The sequence below is a fragment of the Chelonoidis abingdonii genome, chromosome 1 (assembly GCF_003597395.2).
Source record: "Chelonoidis abingdonii isolate Lonesome George chromosome 1, CheloAbing_2.0, whole genome shotgun sequence".
Lineage (NCBI taxonomy): Eukaryota > Metazoa > Chordata > Testudines > Testudinidae > Chelonoidis > Chelonoidis abingdonii.
The window spans coordinates 373,266,915-373,290,687 of record NC_133769.1 but is presented as its reverse complement, the minus strand read 5'-3'; the positions used below and the strand labels follow the sequence as shown (position 1 = coordinate 373,290,687).

Genomic DNA, 23,773 nt, shown 5'->3' with positions numbered 1-23,773 from the left:
GTGAACAGAGGGAGCCTGTCCCGGGGTGCCTGGCCAGGGTGTGGTTGCATTCAGCAGCCTCCCTTGTCCCCCTGTGGCTGAGTGTCACCTGGCCCCGGGCTCTCCCAGCTCTGTCGTGGTGCCCTTACCCTCACCGAGGGAGCCAGGCTGGGCCTGAGCCCGGGAGCTGGGCGTGTGGTTCATGGATATATCTATATTGCAGTTTATTGCACCCAATGCAGCATGTGTGGGCGGGTGGTGTGTGTGTGCACTCGGTGCAGGAGCTCCTGGCCCTCAGAGACCGCGTACAGGCTTTGGGGACCAGGGTGGCTGAGCTGGAGGAGCTGAGGGAGACAGAGAGGGAAGCAGTAGAACGGTCCAACCCCATACATCAGAAGCAGGAGGCTGCTAAGCAACCAGTGGGGACACTGGACAATCGAGATGCTAAAGGAGCACTCAAGGACGATAAATGAATTCTTTGGATTGGTCTTCACGGCTGAGGATATGAGGGAGATTCGCAAACCTGAACCATTCTTTTTAGGTGACAGATCTGAGGAACTGTCCCAGATTGAGGTGTCATTAGAGGAGGTTTTGGAACAAATTGAGAAACTAAACTAATAAGTCATCACAACCGATGCTGTTCACCCAAGGAACTCAAATGTGAAATTGCAGAACTCCTCACTGTGGCATGTAACTTATCATTTAAATCAGCTTCTGTACCAGATGACTGGAGAGTCAGCTAATGTGACACTAGTTTTTTAAAGGGGCTCCAGAGATGACCCCGGCAATTATAGGCCGGTAAGTCTGACTTCAGTACCAGGCAGACTGGTTGAAACTAAAGAACAAAATTGCCAGACACACAGATTAACATAATTTGTTGAGTAAAAGTGAACGTGGTTTTTTAAAGGGAAATCATGCCTCACCAATCTACTAGAATTCTCTGAGGGGATCAACAAGCATATGGACCCAGTGGATCTAGTGTACTTAGATTTTCAGAAAGCCTTTGACAAGGACCCTCACCAAAGGCTCTTACACAAAGTCAGCTGTCATGGGATGGGAGGGAAGGGCCTCTCATGGACTGGTAACTGGTTAAAAGACAGGGAACAAAGGGTAGGAACAAATGGGCAGTTTTCAGAATGGAGAGAGGTAAATAGTGGTGTCCCCCAGGGGCCTGCACTGGGACCAGTCCTAGTCAGCATGTTCATAAATGATCTGGAGAAAGGGGCAAACAGTGAGGTGGCAAAATTTGCAGATGGTACAAAACTGCTCAAGATAGTTAAGTCCCAGGCAGACTGTGAAGAGCTCCAAAAGGATCTCACAAAACTCGGTGACTGGGAAACAAAATGGCAGATGAAATTCAGTGTTGATAAATGCAAAGTGATGCACATTGGAAAACATAATCCCAGCTATACATATACAATGATGGGGTCTGAATTAGCTGTTACCATTCAATAAAGAGATGCTGGAGTCATTGTGGATAGTTCTCTGAACCCATCTACTCAATGTGCAGCAGCATCAAAAAAGTGAGCAGAATGTTGGGAATAATTAAGAAAGGGATAGATAATAGGAGAGAAAATATGTTCCCTCTATATAAATCCATGGTATGCCCACAGCTTGAATACCGCGTGCAGATGTGGTCGCCCCATCTCAAAAAAGATATACTGGAATGGTTTGAAAAGGGCAACAAAAATGATTAAGGGTATAGAATGGCTTCCACATGAGGAGAGATTAATAAGACTGGGACTTTTCAGCTCGGAAAAGAGGTGACTAAGGGGGGATATGACAGAGGTCTATAAAATCATGAGGAATGTGGAGAAGGTGAATAAAGAAAAGTTATTTATTCCTTCTCATAACACAAGAACTAGGGGTCACCAAATGACATTAATAGGCAGCAGGTTTAAAACAAAGAAAAGGAAGTATTTTTCCACACAACACACAGTCAGTCTGTAAAGCTCTTTGCCAGAGGATGTTGTGAAGGCCAAGACCATAATAGGGTTCAAAAAAGAACTAGGTAAGTTCCTGGTGGACAGGTCCATCGATGGCTATTAGCTGAGCTGGGGAGGGAGGGTGTCCCTAGCCTCTGTTTGCCAGAAGCTGGGAATGGGCAACAGGGGATGGATCACTTGGTGACTTCCTGTTAGGTTCACTCCCTCTGGGGCACCTGGCATTGGCCACTGTTGGTAGACAGATACTGGGCTAGATGGACCTTTAGTCTGACCCGGCATGGCCGCTCTTGTGTTGTTAGAGATGTCCCCTGGCTGGCTGCACCCTGGGGCCAGGCCGAGCCCTGTGCTCCGTGCCGTGCTGGCCTTCACAGCAGTGTCTCTCCCTTGTCAGGGTATCCGGGGCCATGTCATGGCCGCTGAGCCAGAGGAGCGACTTGGCCAATGACAACAGCTGCCCAGGGCTGAGTTTGGTGCTGCGGGTGCCGCACCGTGAGCTGCTGAACGGCACGCTGCCGTGCCAGGCCTTGCCCCCAGAGCACCACCCCTGCACCTGCCCTGCTCAGCATGACGCCCTGGGGCCAGGACCACCACCTGGGGAGGAGCCCGCCAATGTCAAGTGCGTGAAGGACGGGCAGAACCAGGCGGCCGAGCAGGACCAGAACCATAATGAGCTTGGCCCCCTCGCCACGGCGCTGCTCAGTGACCTGCCGCGGGGGGGCCCAGAGGAGGAGGAGGATGGCGACTCCACCCCGGTACAGAGTGACCCCATCACGGCCGAGTCGGAGCAGAGCTCGGAGCGCGGGCCCCACGAGCATGGCAAGAGCGCCAGCCTGCTCTTCGGCCCACGGGCCAGCGCCGCCAGCGATGAGGACTCCAGCTGGGCCACGCTGAGCCAGGGCAGCCCGGCTGGCAGCTCCCCCGATGACACAGGTACGGGCGGGGCCTACCGGCTCACTCAGCTTTCTCTGCTGGCCCAGCCCTGGGGAGCAGAACTGCCAGATGCTGCTGGGAGGGTGGAGGTGGAGCTGGATGGGGCTGGTTGAGGGGTGGAGCTCTGCACTGACAAATCATAGAATCATAGATTATTAGAGTTGGAAGGGACCTCAGGAGATCATCTAGTCCAACCCCCTGCTCAAAGCAGGACCAATCCCCAAATGGCCCCCTCAAGGATTGAACTCACAACCGTCGATTTAGCAGGCCAATGCTCAAACCACTGAGCTATCCCTCCCCTCCTGAGGTCCCTTCACAGAATCATAGAAGGGACCTCAGGAGGTATCTAGTCCAACCCCCTGCTCAAAGCAGGACCAATCCCCAACTAAATCATCCCAGCCAGGCCTTTGTCAAGCTGAGCCTTAAAAACCTCTAAGGAAAGAGATTCCACCACCTCCCTAGGTAACCCATTCCAGTGCTTCACCATCCCACTAGTGAAATAGTGTTTCCTAATATCCAACCTAAACCTCCACTGCAACTTGAGACCATTACTCCTTGTGTCCGTCATCTGCCACCACTGAGAACAGTCTAGATCCATCCTCTTTGGAACCCCCTTTCAGGTAGCTGAAAGCAGCTATCAAATCCCCCTCATCCTCTCTTCTGCAGACTAAATAAATCCAGTTCCCTCAGCCTCTCCTCATAAGTCATGTGCTCCAGCCCCCTAATCATTTTTGTTGCCCTCCGCTGGACTCTTTCCATTTTTTCCACATCCTTCTTCTAGTGAGGGGCCAAAACTGGACACATACTCCAGATGAGGCCTCACCAATGTCGAATGGAAAGGAATGATCACGTCCTCAATCTGCTGGCAATGCCCCTACTTATACAGCCCAAAATGATGTATCCTTCTTGGCACAAGGGCACACTGTTGACTCATATCCAGCTTCTCATCCACTGTAACCCTAGGTCTTTTTCTGCAGAATTGCTTCCTAGCCATTCGGTCCTAGTCTGTAACAGTGCATGGGATTCTTCTATCCTAAGTGCAGACTCTGCACTTGTCCTTGTTGGACCTCATCAGGTTTCTTTTGGCCAATCCTCTGTCATGGTATAATTCCCAAATCTGAACCTTAGCGTCCAAAATATGGGTACAGCATAATCCTCTAAGCTTACTTACCAGTTAGATCCTGTAGTGCTGCCACCAATCAGGACTTAGGTTAAAGCCCCTGATAAGCTCTGGTCTCCCCAACCTTCCCTGGAGACCCCCAAGACCCAGATTCCTGAGTCTCACAACAAAGGGAATAAACCATTCCTCCCCTCTTTCTTCCTCCCAGATTCTTCCCGCCTGGGTCACTAGGAGAGATAGACGTCAAGCTTCAGAATTTAACAAAGGGATTCTCTCTTTCCCTCCTCCCAGAAGAGAGAGAAGAAACACAGAGAGCAGATTTTCCCTCCCCTGTCTTTCCTTTCTCCCACCATTCCCTGGTGAGTGCAGACTCCCTTTCCTGGAGTCTATAGAAGATAACCAAAAGATCAATTAGATTCTAAAAAGAGGAAACGTCAATAAAAGAAGGAAAAACATAAAAATTGTTCTCTGTATCAAGATGAAATATTACAGGGTCTTTTAGCTTATAAAAAATGGATAAACAGCCTTATCCAGAAAAAATACAATTAAAATATTTCCAGCAAACTACACATTTGCACATAAAGAAAACCAAGAAAAAGACTATACTGTCTTCTACCTTTGTACTTACAAATGGAACAGAAGATTTGAGAGCTGTAGAGGTGTGTGGTCACTTCAGAGCATAGAGAGCACAAAAGCAAAAACCCAAACTACAACAAAAGCTTCCTCCACCCGAGATTTGAAAGTATCTGTCTCCTGATTGGCCCTCTGGCAGGTGTTTGGTTCCCTGTTTGTTAACCCTTTACAGGTAAAAGAGACATTAACCCTTAACAATTGTTTTATGACACTTCTAATTTGTCTAGTCCCTCTGTATCCTATCCCTCCCTCCAGCATTCTACCACTCTCCCAGTTTAGTGTCATCTGGAAATTGCTGAGAGTGCAGTCCATGCCATCCTCCAGATCACTAATCGAAGATATGAACAAACCGGCCCCAAGGACCGACCCTGGGGCACTCCACATGGTACTGCTGCAACTGGACATGAAGCCGTTGATCACGTACCCATTGAGCCTGACGGTCTGCCAGCTTTCTGTCCACCTTATAGTCCATTCATCCAGCCGCATACTTCTTACACTTGCTGGCAGAATACTGTGGGAGTTAACAGTGTTTAAAGAGAACTAGATAAATTCATGGTGGTTAAGTTCCATTAATGGCTATAGCGCAGGATGGGTAAGGAATTGGTGTCCCTAGCCTCTGTTTGTCAGAGGTGGAGATGGATGGCAGGAGAGAGATCACTTGATCATTGCCTGTTACGCTTCACTCCCTCTGGGGCACCTGGCATTGGCCATTGTCAGTAGACAGGATACTGGGCTGGATGGACCTCTGGTCTGACCCAGTACGGCCGCTCTTATGTTCTTATGGGAGACTGTATCAAAAGCTTTGCTAAAGTCAAGGAATAACACATCCACTGCTTTCCCCTCATCCACAGACCCAGTTATCTCCTCATAGAAGGCAATTAAGTTAGGATGGAGGGGGGCATGGATGGATCAATGGGGGTGTCCCCTATACTGGGCCGGGGCCCAGGCCCCCATAGCTCTCAGGGGGCGGCCTGCAGCCTTCGAGGCTGGGCCTACGGCACCAGCGTCCAGTCTCAGTCCGGGGCTCCCTGCTGCGAATCTGACCGGGATGCCAGCAGGCCCCATTGAGCAGTCACCTGGCTACTGGCTGCCAGGCCGTGGCTGGCTGGGGGGTTAAGCCGGAGCTACAGCGCAGCCGGCGCCAGGCTGGGAGTCCAGGAGCAGGCTCCTGTCAAGGCCTCTGTCCCTGTTGTTAGTCTTAGGAGGGTCCAGGGAAGAGCTCGACTGCCTGGCGATTGCGCGGGGCAGGGCTGGGGCAGGTCGGAGGTGACAGCCGTGGGTATGTTGGGGATTTCACCCGGCACCAGAACGCTGTAAAATGAATGTGGCCTCACTGAAGGGGGACGGGGAGGGGGAAACAGTGACTGGTCAGTCCCCGAATGGAGTCATCACTGGGGGGTTGGTTCCTTGGGTCCGCGGGGATTGGCCCTTGGCCCTGCGCTAGTAACATCTTTCTCAGCCACCTGCAGGAAAACCCCTATGGGGTTGGCAGGTGACTGGGACATTGGAGGAGGGGTGAATAGGGCCAGAGCACCGCAACACCGAGGGTGGCTCGCTCTCTCCGGGGTTCGGCCCTCTGTCCCCCTGCCACCAGCATGCCTGGCTCTGCCGAGGGCCCCAGCCCCACTCGGCGTGACACCAGGCAGGACTCTGGGGCAGCGTCTCCCCTCAGGGCACCTGTCCCAGGGCAAGGACCCTGCTCCACTTCGGCACCTCCTGGGTCTGACCTCAGAGCGTTTAGCCCCCTGATCACCCAGTGAGCTCCCCGCAGCGAGTCCCCCTGGGTGTGACCCCTGGGGGAGCCTCAGCCCCAAAGGGCCCTGCACCCCACATCGCAGCCAGCCATGACTCCCAGCCTGCGTGTGACAGACGGGTTATTATCTTGGGGAGCCCAGCGTAGAACAGAGCTTGGCAGCACCGAGATCAGGGACCTTCAGCAAAGTCCATGAGGGGATCCAGAGTCCTGGGCCCTCGCCCCCAGTCCCCAACCAGGAGACTGACTCGTTTCCAGCTGCCCAGCCTCCATCACGCCCGCTGCCCTCCTCCGTCCTTTGTCCCTTTCTGGGTCCAGCAGGTCACCTGGGCTGCACCAACCCCCCCCCAGCTGCTCCTTGCAGACGAGGGGACCCAGCCAGCAGCTGCCAGGCTACAAGTGTCAGTTGTTCTCTGCAGCCCGTCAGCAGTTGCACCTGCTCTCTAGGAGTGTCTGCAACAATCACACCCCCTTGAGTAACACCTGGGGAAACTGAGGCACACACAGTGTTCATACAAAACAGTCTCACTTTGTCACAGTGACACCACCTCCCCCACCCAGGATCCTGCTCTGCCCCAGAGCAGCTTTTAATCTTTTATGTTCCCTGCATAGCAATGCAAAGCACAGAGGGAAATTGAGGCACTCATAAAGATGTTACCAAAATTCCCACTTCATCCCAGGGGGTGGAGCTTTGGGTGCACAGGGAAGGGACAGAGCTCCCAGCCCCTTCCCCTGTTATAACCACTAGACCCCACAGAACCCAGGGGTCCTGGCTCCCAGCCCCACCGCATCTGTCCAGCTAGGCCCTGCTGCAGGGAGCCATGGTCCCTGGGTCCCCTCTGTCTGGAGGGGTCCCTGTCCACGACGTGAAAACAAACCCCAGCCAGCCACTGGGGACTGGACACTGGTGCAGGGGGCACAGTGTAGGAAGTGGGGCACGCAGGGATGGGGAGACGGGCGCGCAGGGTGGGGGCAGCAGGCAGGTGGCTTAGCTGGTGCCCATGTCCTGCCCTTCTCCAGCCTGCTGCAGTCTGTGACCTTGTGGGGCTGGGCCTTTCCCCATGCCCCCCCCCCAGACCCCTCACAATGCGCCTGGAGTGGGGCTGGTTCTGGGCTGGGGACTGGTAGCCCCACGTGACAGAACAGAGCCAATGGCAGCCTATTGTTTAGCAACTCTCTCTGCTGGAAACAGCACCTCCCCGCTGCCCCTCGGCCTCTCCCGGCAGGCCCCCCACCAGGGTACCCCCCCACTTCTGCATCCTGCCCCTCCTGCACAGACCCCTTGCCCCCCACATCTTGCTGCCCCCCCATACAGTCTCCCCCATAGCTCCCACTGCCCCATCAGTGCTGGGGAGTGCTGAGCCTGGCATGGAGTGGGGGGACCTGGGGCCGCAGCACCCACAGTAGGAGCTGGGGCCCTGCAGACTCTGGCCAGTTTCACTAGAGAAGTCTCCTCGCTGAGCTGTGTCAGGACTCCTGGGTCTGTCCCAGGTCAGACAGGAGCCATGGACTTTACCCCCCATAAAGACGCTGCCTTTGGTGGGATGCTTCTGAGAGCATCAGTTCAGGACAAATTGCTCAGAGCAGGGCAGTCACAGCCCTAGGCTGGGGTTTTTCCACCTCTAAGGCGCCAAACCACCCAGACAGAGAGGACTTTGGTCTCACCCCACTGGCTAACCACGAGTCACACAAGCAATTCCCTTAGACACTCCAGTCTCCCAGTATCACCCCCAGTGCCACCCGTCCTGGGGATGAATGGTTATGAAAACCAACACCCCAGTAAAAGAAAAAGGTTCTCTTGATCCCAAAGGACCAAGCCCCAGACCCAGGTCAATATACACATCAAATCTTACCCACAAATCATGCTGTTGCCAATCCTTTAGAATCTAAAATCTAAAGGTTTATTTGTAAAGGGAAAAAGGTAGAGATGAGAGCTAGAATTGGTTAAATGGAATCAATTAATAGCCAAGTTCTTAGTTCAGGCTTGTAGCAGCGATGGAGGAACCTGCAGGTTCAAATCAAGTCTCTGGAGAACATCCCCCGCTGGGACGGGTCATTCAGTTCTTTGTGCAGAGCTTCAGTTTGTAGCAAAGTCCCTCCGGAGTCAGAAGCAGGATTGAAGACAAGATGGAGGGGTTTCCAGGGCCTTTTATATCCTCTGCCGGTAGAAGGACGCCCCCTCCGTTCTTACTGTGGAAAATCACAGCAGCAAGATGGAGTCTGGTGTCACACGGGCAAGTCACATGTCCCTGCATGACTCAGTTTACAGGCCAACGCCATTGTTCACATGTTACTTTGAAGGTTCCAAGGACAGCTCAGATGTGAGTTGGCGTCTCCCAAAGTCCAGTGTCCATGGAGTGTTTCTTGGTTGGGTATTTCCTGAGAACAGCCCCTTCTCAAGAAGCTGAGCAAATGCTTCACTGAGACTACTTAGAAGCAAATGTATTTGAGATACAACTACAGAGCCAATATTCATAACTTTTCAACTACAAAATGATACACCCATACAAACTGTAATCAGAACCAGCACCGTAACCTTGCCATAGACACCTCACTCAACAGCCTTTGTACGCTAGTTGCTGCAAATATATAAGAGTGGTTGCAACAATGACCTATACGGTCACAGGTAATGTCAATAATGTCCCATGGGGGGGGGGCAGGGCTGGGCTAGCAGGGGCTGTGAGTCAGGAGTGAGGAGCACTGACAGGGCTTCGGGGAGCCCAGGGCTGGGCTAGTAGGGTCGGGAGTGAGGGGCACCGACAGGGTTGGGGGTGCCCAGGACTGGGGTGGCAGATACTGTGTGGGCGCAGGAGTAGTTCCATAAGAATGGCCAGACTGGGTCAGCCCGACGGTCATTCTAGCACAGTGTCCTGTCGGCCGACAGTGGCCAGTGCCAGGTGCCCCAGAGGGAATGAACAGAACAGGGAATCAGAGACCAGGGATACCCCCAGGAGCTGGGCCAGCCTGACCCCCCCCAGCACGGAGACCCCGGCCAGCCTGTCTCCCCCCCAGCACGGAGCCCCCGAGCCAGCCTGTCCCTCCCCAGCATGGAGCTCCTGGGCCAGCCTGTCCCCTCACAGCACGGAGCCCCCGGGCCAGCCTGTCCCCCCCCCAGCACGGAGACCCCGGCCGGCCTGTCCCCCCCCAGCAAGGAGCCCCCGAGCCAGCCTGTCTCCCCCGCCCAGCACGGAGCCCCCGGGCCGGCCTGTCCCCCCCACAGCGAGGGCACTCCGGAGCCGCTCCTGTCCCCCTCACGAGACAGGAGCCCCTGGGCCCAGGCCTGTGTTCCCCCACCCCCACCCCCGAGCATGGAAGCCCCCGGGCTGGCCTGTCCCCTCCCCCAGCACAAAGCCCCCAGGCCAACCTGTCCCGTCCCCCAGCACAGAACCCCTCTGGCCGGGCTGACCCCCCCACAGCACAGAGCCCCTGGGCTGACCTGTCCCCTCCCCGCAGCATGGAGCCCCCAGGTCAGCCTGTCCCCTCACAGCACAGAGCCCCTGGGCAAGCCTGTTCCCTCCCCCCAGCACAGAGCCCCTGAGCCGGCCTGTCCCTCCACAGGACAGAGCCCCCATGCCGGCCTGTCCCTTGAGAACATGGAGCCCCTGGGCCAGCCTGTCCCCCGCCCCCAGAGCACAGAGCCCCCAGGCCGACCTGTCCCATCCCCCAGCACAGAACCCCTCGGGCCGGGCTGACCCCCCCACAGAGCCCCTGGGGCGACCTGTCCCCCCACAGGACAGAGCCCCCAGGCTGCCTGTCACCCCCCCCCCAGAACACAGAACCCCCAGGCCAGCCTGTCCCCTCAGAACACGGAGCCCCCAGCGCAAGGCAGCTGATGCTTCATTGCCCCCAACGTGACCCAGACACCGCCCCCCTCCACTGAGCTCAGTTTGAGGGGGGCAGGGGGATGTGGAGCCCAGCTCCATGCAGCCTGCAGGGCCCCTGCCCTGGAGGCAGCCGAGGGTGCTAGGGTGGGCACAGCGCGGCGGCAGAGCTTGGCACAAGGCTGGTTACGCCGCTCTCGGCCAGCTGTGCCCATGGGAGCGGGTGGCACCGGCTGCCAGCACCGTGTACAGCTCGGATTCCTGCCTAGCTGTGCTGGTTGGCTGCTCGCCCACGAGGGAGTCGGGCACAGCCAGGCCCTGGGGGTGCCCACAGAGCTGCCCGCCTGCCCCAGGCTGGGTGAGCTCTCGGGGGCTGCATCACGGGGCCTGGCAGCCGCTGGCAGAGCAGGGCAGAGCTCAGGGTGCAGCCGGGTGCAGGGTTTCTTTGCTGCTGCTTTGGGGCCAGGGCCCAGGGCTCAGACATGGGCCACGGGCTGGATGCAGGACCGGGGTCGGCCATGGGCGCCTGGCGTGACTCTCAGGGGCTGGTGGAGTCCCCCTGCACAGAGGCCCTCTGCCCCCCACATCTGTCTGGGTGTGCAGGGACCGTCCATGCAGACGGTACAGCCCCAGGGGCCTCGATCGGGGGGTCTGTGGGGTGTCTGGCATGTCGTGGCCCTGAGCTCACTGACGGGGTGTGGGGGTGTCTGTGCTGCCTAAGGATAATGGAGCATTGGCTGGTTTGTGCTGGGGGCTCTGTGCTGTGGGGGAACAGGCCAGCCTGGGGACTCCACGCTCGGGAGGGGGAACAGGCCAGCCCGGGGGCTCTGTGCTGTGAGGGGGACAGGCCGGCCCGGGGCCTCTGTGCTGTGGGGGGGACAGGCCGGCCCGGGGGCTCTGTGCTGTGGGGGGACAGGCCGGCCTGGGGGCTCTGTGCTGTGAGGGAGACAGGCCAGCCTGGGGGCTCTGTGCTGTGCGTGGGGGGACAGGCCAGCCCGGGGGCTCCGTGTTGTGGGGGTGGGGACAGGCCGACCTGGGGGCTCCATGCTCTGGGGGGGACGGGACGGCCCGGGAGCTCCCTGCTGGAGGAGGGACAGGGGGGCAGAGGTTTATTAGATGACAGGAACATGGTCAAACCAGAGCTTGTAGGTACAGAAACCTGGACCCCTCAGCTGGGTCTATCTTGGGGCCAACCTCTCTTTCCCCAGCCAGCTCCAGCTGAGACTCCCCAGCCCCACCTCTGGCCTTTGTCACCTGATCTCTTTGTTCTCCAACACCTTCAGCTGGCACCTTTGCAGGGGAGGGGCCCAGGCCAGCAGTTGCCAGCAAACAAGGTGTTGGCCATTCTCTGTGCAGACCCCTAGGGCTCTGCAATGATCATACCCCCTTATTTCATGATCTAGATACCTAAGAACTGTATAGGGGAAACTGAGGCACCCACACAATATTCAGAGAAAACACCAAGAAACATTCCCACCTCATCACAGAGACCTTCTGAGAAGAGGCTTTAGCCAAACCCAAGTCTCTGGGCTCAGTGCAGGGGGGCAAATCGGCCTTTGTTGGTAATATTTGTATGACTCCTAAGTGTGCCTCAGTTTCCCTGGTGCGCCATTTTGTTTCCCAGGGTGGGGAAGGGACTGAGTGAGGAGTCAGTGCTGGGCTGTTCCGGGGAAGGAGCAGGCAGCTGTATCCCACATGCTCACGGGGAGGCTGAGCTGGGACGTGTTCGGCCCAGTGATCACTATCACCGAGCAGTGGACTTGGCTGGGTCTGGCCAGGGGTCGGCTGGGTCTGGCGGGGGCTCGGCTGGGTCTAGTGCCCGACTTGGCTGGTCTGGCCGGAGCTCGGCTGGGTCCGGTGCCCGGCTCGGCTGGGTCTGGCCGGAGCTCGGCTGGGTCCGGTGCCCGGCTCGGCTGGGTCTGGCCGGAGCTCGGCTCGGGCCCTGGTTGCCACAGTCGGAAGGGTCTGGCGGACTCGGCTGGTTCTGGCTAGGGCCTTGGCTGAGTCTGGCCGGAGCCTTGGCTTGGGTCTGGTGCCAGCGCTTCGCTTTGGGTTGATGCCCAGTTCGGCAGGGTCTGGCTGGAGCATTGCTGGGACTTCAGGTGCCAGGTCGGCTGGGTCGTGGCCAGTACTCGCATGGGTCTGGTGCCAGTTTGGCAGGGTTCTTGCTGGGCTCCGGCTGGGTTGGCCTGGAGCTCGGCTGGGGACTGGGTGCCCGAGCTCGGCGGGTCGGCTGGGCTTGGCTGGGTACTGGTGCCCAGTTCGGAGCAGGGTCTGCTGGAGCTCGCTGGGACTTGGTGGCCCGGGTCGGCTGGGTCTGGTCGGGGCTCGACTGGGTCTGGCTAGGACGACACGAGTGGATGTGTCAATAGCAGAAATCTCAGAGGAGTCTGACTTGGTGCCTGTCTGGACGAGCCCTGACCGGACACTGCCTCCATTGTAACAGGGGCCCCGGTTCCAGCTGTTTCGCGAGGGCCCCCAGGGGCTGTTCCAGCCTGGAGCCTCACACCGGGCAGACAGGGCTCGGGGGGGCCGGTGGCTGGACTGTGTCCGAGCGAGTGGCGCTGGGTCATCCGTAGCACCATGCGAGTCAATGCAGCCGGAGCCCCAGGCTTGCCTGGGGTGGCGCTGGGGAAGCAGCGCCCCTGGAAAGGTGGGGGCTCAGCTGAGGGCTGGCCATGGGGAATGAGCGGGCATAGTGGGGGCAGGGCGGTAGGGTTGTCGTGTGCTGGGGCCTGGGCGTGTGGGGCCTCATCCTGCCCCAGCTGGGCCCTGTCCTGACTCCCTGGGGGTGCCCGGCCCACTCAACACCCTCCTTTCCACAGACGCCGCCTGGGCTGCAACGCCTTCGAGACGGACTCAGACCTACTGCTGGATGGGTGAGGGTGCAGGTGCCTCGCACCTACTACTGCACATCCCCACGGGCACCACGCAGTGGGAGCCGCCGCAGACCTGGGCCAGGGTGAGGGGGCCGTGGCCCCAACCATGACTCCCAGGGGAATACACCACCGAGGAGCAGCAGGTGAGAGCCCCGCGGATGCCCTCACCCTGGGGTGACGCTGCCAGTGCCCCCTGCTGCTGGTGCCCCAGGAGCCCCCCACACACCCTGGGGAGACGCTGCAGTTCCCCAGGACCGCCCCCCCCCGTGAGGAGGCACTGCCGTGCCCCAGGAACACCTCCCCACCGTGAGGAGACGCTGCGGTGCCCCAGGAACAGCCCCGCACCATGGGGAGACGCTGCCGGTGCCCCAGGAAACCCACATAGACTGTGGGAGACGCTTTCCGGTGACTCAGGAAGTCATGAGTGTGGGGGAACACAAGGCCCTGCACCCCCAACTTCCTGCGATTCACCGGACTCTCAGCCAGCCGGTAAACAGGTTTATTTAGGCGCCACGCAACAGTCCAGGGCAGGTCTTGCAGGCCTGGACAAAGGATCCTCCCAGTAAGGTCCATCTTGGGGTCCAGGACCATCACAGCCCTTGGGGAGTCAGAGCCCATCTGTCCTTCCCTCCATTCCCCAGCCAGCTCCTGAAACTCGCTCTCTCCCCAGCGGTCTCCTCCCATCCTCCCGGGCAGAGGTGTACCTGGGGCTCAACCTCTGGTTCCTACTCGTTACCTGCTCAGGTATCTTCCCTCAAGGCCAGTCTCCCATCCCCCAGTGCAGATCATCCTCCCAGACCAACACCCCCCACTCAGCATTCACAGGCCACAGTAAGAACAGTCCCAGTTTGTCACACAGGGACCCCTCCCAGGAGACACTTCCAGCACCCCCAGGGACCCGCCTACTCCAGACAGACACTGCCGGGGCCCCAGGGACCCCCCCACACACACCCTGGGGAGATGCTGCTGGTGCTCCAGGGACCCTCCCCTGCTGCTGGTGCCCCAGAGACACCCCCCATTCCGCATTCACAGGCCACAGTTAGAGCAGTCCCAGTTCGTCACACAGGGACCCCTCCCAGGAGACACTGCCAGTGCCCCAGGGACCCCTCAGGAGACACTTCCAGGACCCCCAGGGACCCCCCTACCCCAGAGAGACACTGCCGGTGCCCCAGGGACCCCCTGCACACCCTGGGGAGATGCTGCTGGTGCCCCAGGGACACCCCCCACCCTGGGGATACACTGCCAGTGCCCCAGGGACCTCCCCCAGGTCTGGGCCTCCCCCCATCTCCAAACTGAAACTCTCCAGCCTCTCCTCTGGCCTTTGTCTCTTTTCTGGGCCAGGAGGTCACCTGATCTCTTTGTTCTCCAGCACATTCAGCTGGCACCTTTGCAGGGGAGGGGCCCAGGCCATCTGTTGCCAGCAGACAGGGTGTCGGCCATTCTCTGTGCAGACACCATCACACTGGTCCCCTAGGGCTCTGCATCGATCACACCCCCTTATCCCACCACCTAGATATCTCAGAAAGGCATAGGGGAAACTGAGGCACCCACACAATATTCAGAGAAAACATTAATAACAGTCCCACTTCGTCACAAGGCCATGACCCCCACTGGCTGGTTTCTGTCCTGCTCTCTGCAGCTCACCTGGACGGGTTTTGTGGAGGCCGAGCGCTTGGCGGATGCCGAGAGCTGGAAGGTGAGTGCGGCGCAGTGTGGCAGGAGCCGGTGCCAGGGGGCGTCCAGGCCGGGCAGGGCAGGCGGAGGAGGGAGAAGGGGGCACCCCCAGGCCGGGCAGGAATAGGGGCACTCACCACCCAGCCAGCAGCTGGAGAACGGCAGCAAAGCACAGGCCGGCTCGCTGTAGGGTGTGCTGGGCACCACATCCCATCTGAGAGACCAGGCCTGTGTCCCGGGGGACGCTCTGTAATATCGTTACAGAGGGGGAGCTGTGTTAGTCTGTATCAGCAAAAACAACAAGTCCTTGTGGCACCGTGGAGACTACCACATTTCTTTGGGCGTAAGCTTTCGTGGGCTACACCCCACTTCATCAGACAATCGAATGGGACATACAGGAGGGAGAGCTGTGTACACAGAGAACATGAAACAACGGTACTAACTCTCACTACACTAATCAATTAAAGTGGGCTATCAGCAGCAGGACTGAGAAAGCTTTTGTAGTGATAATCAGGAGGGCCCATTTCCAACCATTAAGAAAAAGGTGTGAGTAACGGTAGGGGGAAAATAGTTTAGTTTGTGCAATGACCCATCCAGTCCCAGTCTTTATTCAGGCCTAATTTAATGGTGTCCGGTTTGCAAATTAACTTCTTATAGAATATCAGGGTGGGAAGGGGTCTCAGGAGGTATCTAGTCCAACCTCCTGCACAAAGCAGGGCCAAGCCCCAGACAGATTTTTGCCCCAGATCCCTAAGTGGCCCCTTCAAGGATTAAGCTCACAACCCTGGGTTTAGCAGGCCAATGCTCAAACCACTGAGCCATCCCTCCAGTTCTGCAGTTTCATGTTGGAGTTTGTTTTTGAAGTTTTTTTGTTGAAGAATTGCCACTTTTAGGTCTGTTACTGAGTGATCAGAGAGGTTGAAGTGTTCTCCTGCTGGTTTTTGAATGTTATAATTCCTGATGTCAGATTTGTCAGACTTATAGGGTGGTGTTTATGTGACCATCACTTATTAGCACAGTAGTGTCCAGGAAGTGGATCTCTTGTATGGACTGGTCCAGGCTGAGGTTGATGGTAGGATGGAAATTGTTGAAATCCTGGTGGAATTCCCCAGGGCCTCCTTCCCATGGGTCCAGATGATGAAGATGTCATCAATGTAGCGCAAGCAGAGTAGGGGCATTGGGGATGAGAGCGGAGGCAGCATTGTTCTAAGCCAGCCATAAAAATGTTGGCATACTGTGGGCCATGGGGGTACACACAGCAGTGCTGCTGACTTGAAGGTATAAATTGTCCCCAAATCTGAAATAGCTGTGGGTGAGAACAAAATCACAAAGTTCAGCCACCAGGTTTGCCGTGACATTATCGGGGATATTGTTCTTGACGGCTTGTAGTCCATCTTTGTGTGGTTTCTGGGAGATCGCGGATGGATTGTAGTTTCCTCAGGAAATCAGTGGTGTCTCAAAGATAACTGGGAGTGCTGGTAGCGTAGGGTCTGAGGAGAGAGTCCACATAGCCAAACGGTCCTGCCGTTAGGGTGCCAGCGCCTGAGATGATGGGGCGTCCTGGAGGTTTATGGATCTTGGGTAGCAGATAGAGTACCCCTGGTTGGGGCTGTAGGGTGTGTCCATGTAGATTTGTTCCTGGGCTATAGTAGGGAGATTCCTGAGCAGATGATGCAGTTTCTTTTGGTACCTCTCAGTGGGATCGGACGATAATGGCCTGTGGAAGGGGGTGTTGGAGAGCTGCCTAGCAGCCTCCTGTTCATACTCCTGCCTGTTCATGATGACAGCAGCACCTCCTTTGTCAGCCCCTTTGATTACGATGTCAGAGTTGTTCCTGAGGCTGTGGATGGCATTGTGTTCTGCACGGCTGAGGTTCTGGGGCAAGTGATGCTGCTTTTCCACAATTTCAGCCCGTGCACGTCGGCGGAAGCACTCTCTGTAGAAGTCCAGTCTGTTGTTGCGACCATCAGGAGGAGTCCACTCAGAATCCTTCTTTTGGAAGTGTGGGTAGGGAGGTTTCTGTGGGTTCGTGTGCTGTTCAGTGCTGCGCTGGAAATATTCCTTGAGTCGGAAGTGTCGCAATTAGGATTCTAGGTCACCGCAGAACTGTATCATGTTTGTGGGGGTGGAGGGGCAGAGGCAGAGGCCCCGAGATAGGACAGATTCTTCCTCCGGGCTAAGAATATAGCTGGATAGATTAACAACTTTGTTGGGTGCGTTAAGGGAACCACTGTTGTGGCCCCTTGTGGCATTATAACGATGCGGTTCTGGCAGGACCCAACTGAGAGTGCCAGTTCAGGACCAATTGCTCAAACAGGGCAGTCACAGCCCAAGGCTGGGGTTTTTCCACCCCTAAGGCAAACCAAACCAGCCAGACCAAGGGGACTTTGGTCTCACCCCACTAGCCAGGGCCAGCTCTAATGGCACACGGACTGCTCCCGCTGGTCACGGCGGCAATTTGGCGCGCTGCTTGCTGCAGCAAAAACAGGAGAGCTGGCCCTGCCACTGTCTAACCACAAGTCACACAAGCAATTCCCTTAGACACTCCAGTTTCCCAGTATCACCACCAGTTCCACACGTCCTGGGGATGAATGGTTATGAAAACCAACACCCCAGTAAAAGAAAAAAGGTTCTCTCGTCCCAAAGGACCAAGTGCCCCAGACCCAGGTCATATACACATCAGATCTTACCCACAGATCACGCTTGTTGCCAATCCCTTTAGAACTAAAATCTAAGTGTTATTTCATAACGCGAAAAAGATTAAGAGATGAGAGCTAGAATCGGATTCATGGAATCAATTCCATACATGAGCAAAGTTCTTAGTTCGGATGAGTGATGGAGATAAATCTGCAGGTTCAATCAAGTTCTGGACCATCCCGCCGCTGGATGGCGTCATCAGTCCTTGTTCAGAGCTCAGTTGTAGCAAGTCCCTCCAGAGGAGTCACAGGACACTGCGCACTTGCTGGAATACAAGGTCGTTGTCTGTCTTGCCTCGAATGTCAGTAAGTCTGATGTCCTTAATGGGCCATCAGCAGCCTAGCAGAGCAAACATCAACTTGTCTGGCATGTCTCCCAAAGCACACTAGTTAAGTTACAGACAGGACAGAGCCAATATTCATAACTCAGCACAAAAGAACAGGACATACAGAACCATAAACACCAGTAACACCGTAACCTGTCTTAGAGCACCTATAGACTTCCCTTGCATAAGATTGGTGGGACGCCACACAGACCTGGTTGCAACCCATGTCTAATGGTTCCCAGATTATGTACATAATAAGTCACAACAATATAGAAGAATCAAGTAATAGAATATATAATTACATATAAGTACACTACTGTAGGAACGCGAAAGTGCATGATTGAATGTTAAATCTGTTCCCTCGGTCCTTGTGCATGGCCCCACCTGGTAAAGACAAGAGGTGAAACCAGTCAGATCAGCGCGTATCAGAAATCACAAAGCCCGAAAAACAATCCCCCCCCCCTAACAGACGGGGCGCCCCGCAGGCGGGAAGGGTACGAGGGACAAGGGAACGGCGAGCAGGCTAGGCTGGCTCCTGTCACTGGCTTTGGTCTGAGTCTCATGGCGTAGCCCGGCCCCACGCCATGCTGGCACGCAGAGCCAGTATGTGGCATGGACTCCAACGTCTGGGGAATCATCGTCCCTGACGGGACGGACCAGCCCCTCGCCGGGGCCTGCTGCTGATCCAGGCAGGAGCCCGAACAGAGACGGCCAGGGCCTCCCCTGGGAGCTCGGCAGGGCCTGGGGCCCACCATAACAGGGGTCACCCCCTGTCATGCGGTGTCGCAGGAGTCCGGGCCCTGCACCCCGCTTCCTCGATTTCACGGACTCCTCAGCCATCTGGAAAACAGAGGTTATTAGACCAACAGGAACAATCAAGTCCCAAACCAGAGCCTGAGGCGTACAGAAACCAGGACCCCTCAGTCAGTCCAGCCTGGGGTCACCAGGGGCCCAGACCCAGTCTGGCCTTCCCCATTCCCCAGCCAGCTCTGAACTAAAAACCCCCCACTGTCTCCCCAGCCACCTCAACACCCGCCTCCGCTCCTTTCCAGGCTTTTGTCCACTATTCCCAGGCAAAGGCTGGTCACCTGGCCGCAGCCCCCATGCTGCCCCAGGTATATCCCTCAAGTGAAGTGACCCCTGTATCCCATCCCGTCAGTATTGATCAGACAGTAACTGCGGGAACTCACCAACAGCCCCCAGCCAACACCCCCGCACTCCCGACCTCACCACATAACCTGATGGTCCTATAATGGCCCTCAAGCAGGCTAAGGCCAAGCTAACACACAGCGTCCTGGTGGCGTCACCCAAACACCACACCAAGTGAACTACAGACAGAAAACATAACTAATAACTTAAACAGGAAAAATCGTACACCGCATCCAGATAGCGTATACGTAACCAGCAACCCAAAACCGTGTCTAGACACCTGTCTCACCCACCGTTTATACCAAGATTTGGGCCACTACAGAGACCTTGTTGCAACATGATCCTACGCGTCCGCAGTTTGTGTCAATAACATCACACAGCCTGAACATGCTGGTACTCGTCCCTTGCCCAGGACATCCCTCAGAGGAGGGACCCCAGACTGTGGCAGCAGATTTTGGAGCCGCCCACCCCACCTGGCACTGCTGAAGCCCTCAGTGAGTAGGCGGCTGTCGGCCAGACCTGCACGGACCTAGGGCCCCAACCTGCGTGCTATGCACCAAGCGAGTGGGGCTGGAGCCAGGATGATTGCGCGGGCATCCCTACAGGATCCCCTTTGTGGGCTTTGCCCTGTGCAGTGGGCAGGACCCACAGACTGGGCGTACAGGGATCAGTCCAGGGCTCTCCATATTCGGGGCCAGGCAGTGCCAGTGTCGTCCTATCCAGCCCTCTTGCTCTTCCTCAGTGCGCCGAAGCCAAGGAAACAACCGCTGCATCTGGGCTCCCCCGTGGCTCCAAGGGTACGGCTGCTGGGTACCTGCATCATGGGCCAAGGAAGCCAGGGCTTCCAGGTGTCACCGAGTCCTTGCCGATGCTTCGACCCTGCCCCCACAAAAGCCAGGCGGCTTGGGGAGCCTTCCTCCCCCTTTTGGAGCAGACTTGTTCAGGGCATGAAGCTCACATGGCTTCACCTCCTGGGTCTCTCCTTGGAGCATTCAGCATCCTCTGCCCCTCCGTGCACTTCCCACAGCGAGCCCACCCAGGCGGGGTCCTGGGGAAGCCACAGGGTCCTGCACCCCCACTTTGCAGTCAGACGTGACTCTCAGCCAGCCAGTAAGACAGAGGTTTATTGGATGACAGGAACACCATCTAAAACAGAGCTTGTAGGTACAGAAAACAGGACCCCTCGGCCCGGTCCATTCTGGGGTCTAGCGAGCCAGACAACCCCGTCTGCCCTCACTTCCCATCCCCAGCCAGCTCCAAACTGACCCCCCCCCCGCCGCAGCCCCTCCTCTCTGGGCTTTGTCTCTTTCCCGGGCCACGAGGTCACCTGATCTTTGTTCTCCTTTAGCCATCCCCTTGCAGGGGGGAAGGGCCCCAGCCATTAGTTGCCAGGAGTCAGAGTGTCGGCCATTTATGCACACTGGAGACTTAAGAAATGCATAGGGGAAACTGAGGCACCCACACAGTATTCCGAGGAAACATTAAGAAGAGTCCCACTTCGTCACACCGGGTTACTGTCGTCATGGCTCCCGGGGCAACAGGGATGCTGGATTACTGTTGTCACGGCGCCGGGACAGCAGGGGCTGCTGGGTTACTGTCGTCATGGCGCTGGGAAATGCTGTCAGCTAAGTACAGCAAGTGCGCCCATTTGGCCTGGTATCATTTACCCCCAGTCAGACCTCTGGGCCCAGCCAGCCTGTCCGATCCCTCCCGCACCCGGGTCAGACCTCTGGGCCCTCCAGTGGCTGGCGGGGGTGACTCTGCCGGGGCTGGTGGGGCTCTGGCAAGAGATGGGGCTGGCAGGGTGGTGGTGGTGGGGCTGTGCCTGGTGGGAGGATTGTGCCAGTTGGAGGGAGGGGGCTGCGCCAGGCAGTGGGGCTGGTGGGAGGGCTGTGCCAGGGGGCTGTGCCTGGGTGGTCGGCAGGGGTGGCTGGCAGCAGCCCCATGGCGTATCCCCTTCACCAGAGCTTCCCGGTGTGGTCGCTGGGCTGGGTGGAGATGAGCGAGGAGGAGCTGGCGCCAGGCAAGAGCAGCGTGGCCGTGAACTCCTGCATCCGCCAGCTGGCTGGCCGCGGGGCCCCCCCGCCGGGGGGCTGGGACCAGGTGAGTGGGGCAGCCGGGGGGAGGTGCGGGGCTGGGCTGGTCCCTGGGGCCGCGGGCTGGGCTGGGCTGGGCTGTGAGCTGCAGGGAAAGAGGTCCCCATGGGGCTAATCCTCAGCCAGCCTCCCATCCCCCCACTGCTGCCCTGCCCCAGGCCTGACCTCTGACCCTATGCTGCCCCCCCTCTCTGATCCCCTCCCTCACCCTATCCCCGCTCTCCCCCCAGGGCCGGGCCATGCTGCTGCTCCTGGACCGCGAGACGCTGAGGCTGATGGAGCCGGTGGAGCGCACACTACTGCATGCCCAGCCCGTGGCCAGCATCCGCGTGTGGGGTGTTGGCTGGGATGATGGCAGGTAGGGGGCTCTGGGGAGCGGAATGAGCCCTGCAGGGCGCGGTGCAGGGACCACCACAGGGGAGCGCTGCAGGGCCCTGGGGCTGCAGGCAGGGCAGGGTCCAGCTTGGGGGTCCCCTTGCCCAGCCCCGCTAACTCTCTGGGACACAGAGCTGTACGATACCGTCCCCGTGTGCCCTGGCCCCTGTCACCCCCCCATGCGCAATGACGCTGGCTTTGGTGGGACCCTTCTGAGAGGGACAATGCAGTACAAATTGCTCGGAGCAGGGCAGTCACAGCCCCAGACTGGGAGTCCTTTGCACACCAAGGCAAACCAAACCAGCCAGATAGAGAGGACTTCGGTCACACAAGCAATTTCCTTAGACTCTCCAGTCTCCCAGTATTCCCACCAGTGCCACTCATTATGGGGCTGAATGGTTATGAAAACCAACACCCCAGTAAAAGAAAAAGGTTCTCTCGATCCCAAAAGACCAAGCCCCAGACCCAGGTCAATATACACATCAGATCTTACCCACAAATCACGCTGGTGCCAATCCTTTAGGATCTAAAATCTAAAGGTTTATTCATAAAAGGAAAAAGATAGAGATGAGAGCTAGAATTGGTTAAATGGAATCAGTCACATACACTGATGGTCAAGTTCTTAGTTCAGGCTTGTAGCTGGGACGGAATAAGCTGCATGTTCAAATCAAGTCTCTGGAACATCCCTTGCTGGGATGAGTCATTCAGTCCTTTGTTCAGAGCTTCAGGGTAGCGAAGTCCCTCCAGAGTCAGAAGCAAGATTGAAGACAAGATGGAGGGGTTTCCAGGGCCTTTTATTTTCTCTGCCCGTGGAAGGATGCCCCGTCCGTTGTTACTGTGGAAAATCACAGCAGCAAGATGGAGTCTAGAGTCACATCAAGTGGAGGGATAGCTCAGTGGTTTGAGCACTGGCCTGCTAAACCCAGGGTTGTGAGTTCAGCCCTTGAGGGGACCACTTAGGGATCTGGGGCAAAAGTCTGTCTGGGGATTAGTCCTGCTTTGAGCAGGGGGTTGGATTAGATACCTCCTGAGATCCCTTCCAACCCTGAGATTCTGTGAAAGTGAGTCACACACAGTACTAATGAAAAACAGTAAGACTCCCATAGGCTTATATATATCATAACAGGGAAAATTCCTACTAGGTCACTCTAATCCTGGACTCTGGGAGCCAGCCTGACCCTGCTCTGCAGTGATAACCTCACTCCTGGGCTGTTCACGCACAGCCTTAGGCGTGTAAAACACTCCTTGGATTGTGCAACTGAATGACACTAGCCAATACCTCTGGCCCAAACACAACCCTAGGAACAGACATGTTGCAGTGTCCAGTTATGCCCACTGGATGCTGCAAGCTTATATGAGCTCATCAACTGAACAAAGAAATTGATCTGTACCAGGCTTGTTATCCCAAGGGAAATCTCTGACACATCAACCAAGCACATTGCTTCAGGTAGAATAAACAAACAGATTTATTAACTGCAAAGATAGATTTTAAGTGATTATAAGTCAAAGCACAGGAAGTCGGATTTGGTGAAACGAAATAAAAGCAAAACGCATTTGTGATGATGTGGTTCTGGCGGGACCCAACTGAGAGTGCCAAATCAGGACCAATTGCTCAAACAGGGCAGTCACAGCCCCAGGCTGGGGTTTCTCCACCTCTAAGGCAAACCAAACCAGCCAGACAAAAATGACTTCGGTTTCACCCCACTGGCTAACCGCAAGTCACACAAGCAATTTCCTTAGACACTCCAGTCTCCCAGAGGGTCCGGTGGGCTCATACGAGGGTCGATCTTACCCCACAAATCACGCGTGTTGTGCTCAATCCTTTAGGACTCTAAAAGTCTAAGGTTTATTCATCAAAAGGAAACAGATAAAGTCGAGAGCTAGAATTTTTAAATGGAATCAGTCATCATTGTACATGAGGCTCGCAAGTTCTTAGGTTTCACGTGGCTTTGGTAGCTGACGAGTAAGCTGCAGTTTCATATCGAGATGTCCTGGGAGACAATCCCATCTGCTGGGGTGAGTACTTCAGGTCCTTGTGTCAACTTCATCGTTAGCGAAAGTCCCTCCAGAGGTAAAACGGATTTGACAGACCAGATGGAACAGGGTCCTTGCCTTATTAGCTTTTCCATGGTGATAAGAACACCTCCGTTGTCTACTGTGGAATCACAGTACAGCAATGGAGTCTTGCAGTCACATGGGCCAGTTTCTTCTGCTCACTCCTGATCACGGGTGTTATCCGCCTTCTCCTCAATGGTGAATTGTGTAGTTGATGGTCCCTGTCACATGGGCCATCAAGCAGGCTAACAGAGCTTGAACACAATTGTCTGGGATCAATTCCAGTAATGCCCAGCACAAGTTTGAAATACAGCCAGTTACAAGCAGCCAATATTCATTAT

The 23,773-nt window shown here is 56.5% G+C and overlaps 1 protein-coding gene across 1 annotated transcript in view; it reads left to right on the top strand.

Annotated features, from left to right (window-relative positions):
* The first annotated feature begins 2,319 nt into the window (after positions 1-2,319).
* The window catches only part of LOC116821771 (amyloid beta precursor protein binding family B member 1), a 37,008-nt gene continuing 15,554 nt past the window's right edge, over positions 2,320-23,773 (top strand). Inside the window, 9 exon segments of the mRNA XM_075069210.1 lie at positions 2,320-2,855; positions 13,008-13,019; positions 13,022-13,048; positions 13,051-13,089; positions 13,092-13,155; positions 13,732-13,805; positions 14,701-14,757; positions 20,831-21,009; positions 21,233-21,360. Coding sequence (XP_074925311.1) covers positions 2,330-2,855; positions 13,008-13,019; positions 13,022-13,048; positions 13,051-13,089; positions 13,092-13,155; positions 13,732-13,805; positions 14,701-14,757; positions 20,831-21,009; positions 21,233-21,360 — 1,106 coding nt within the window. The 5' untranslated portion in view covers positions 2,320-2,329.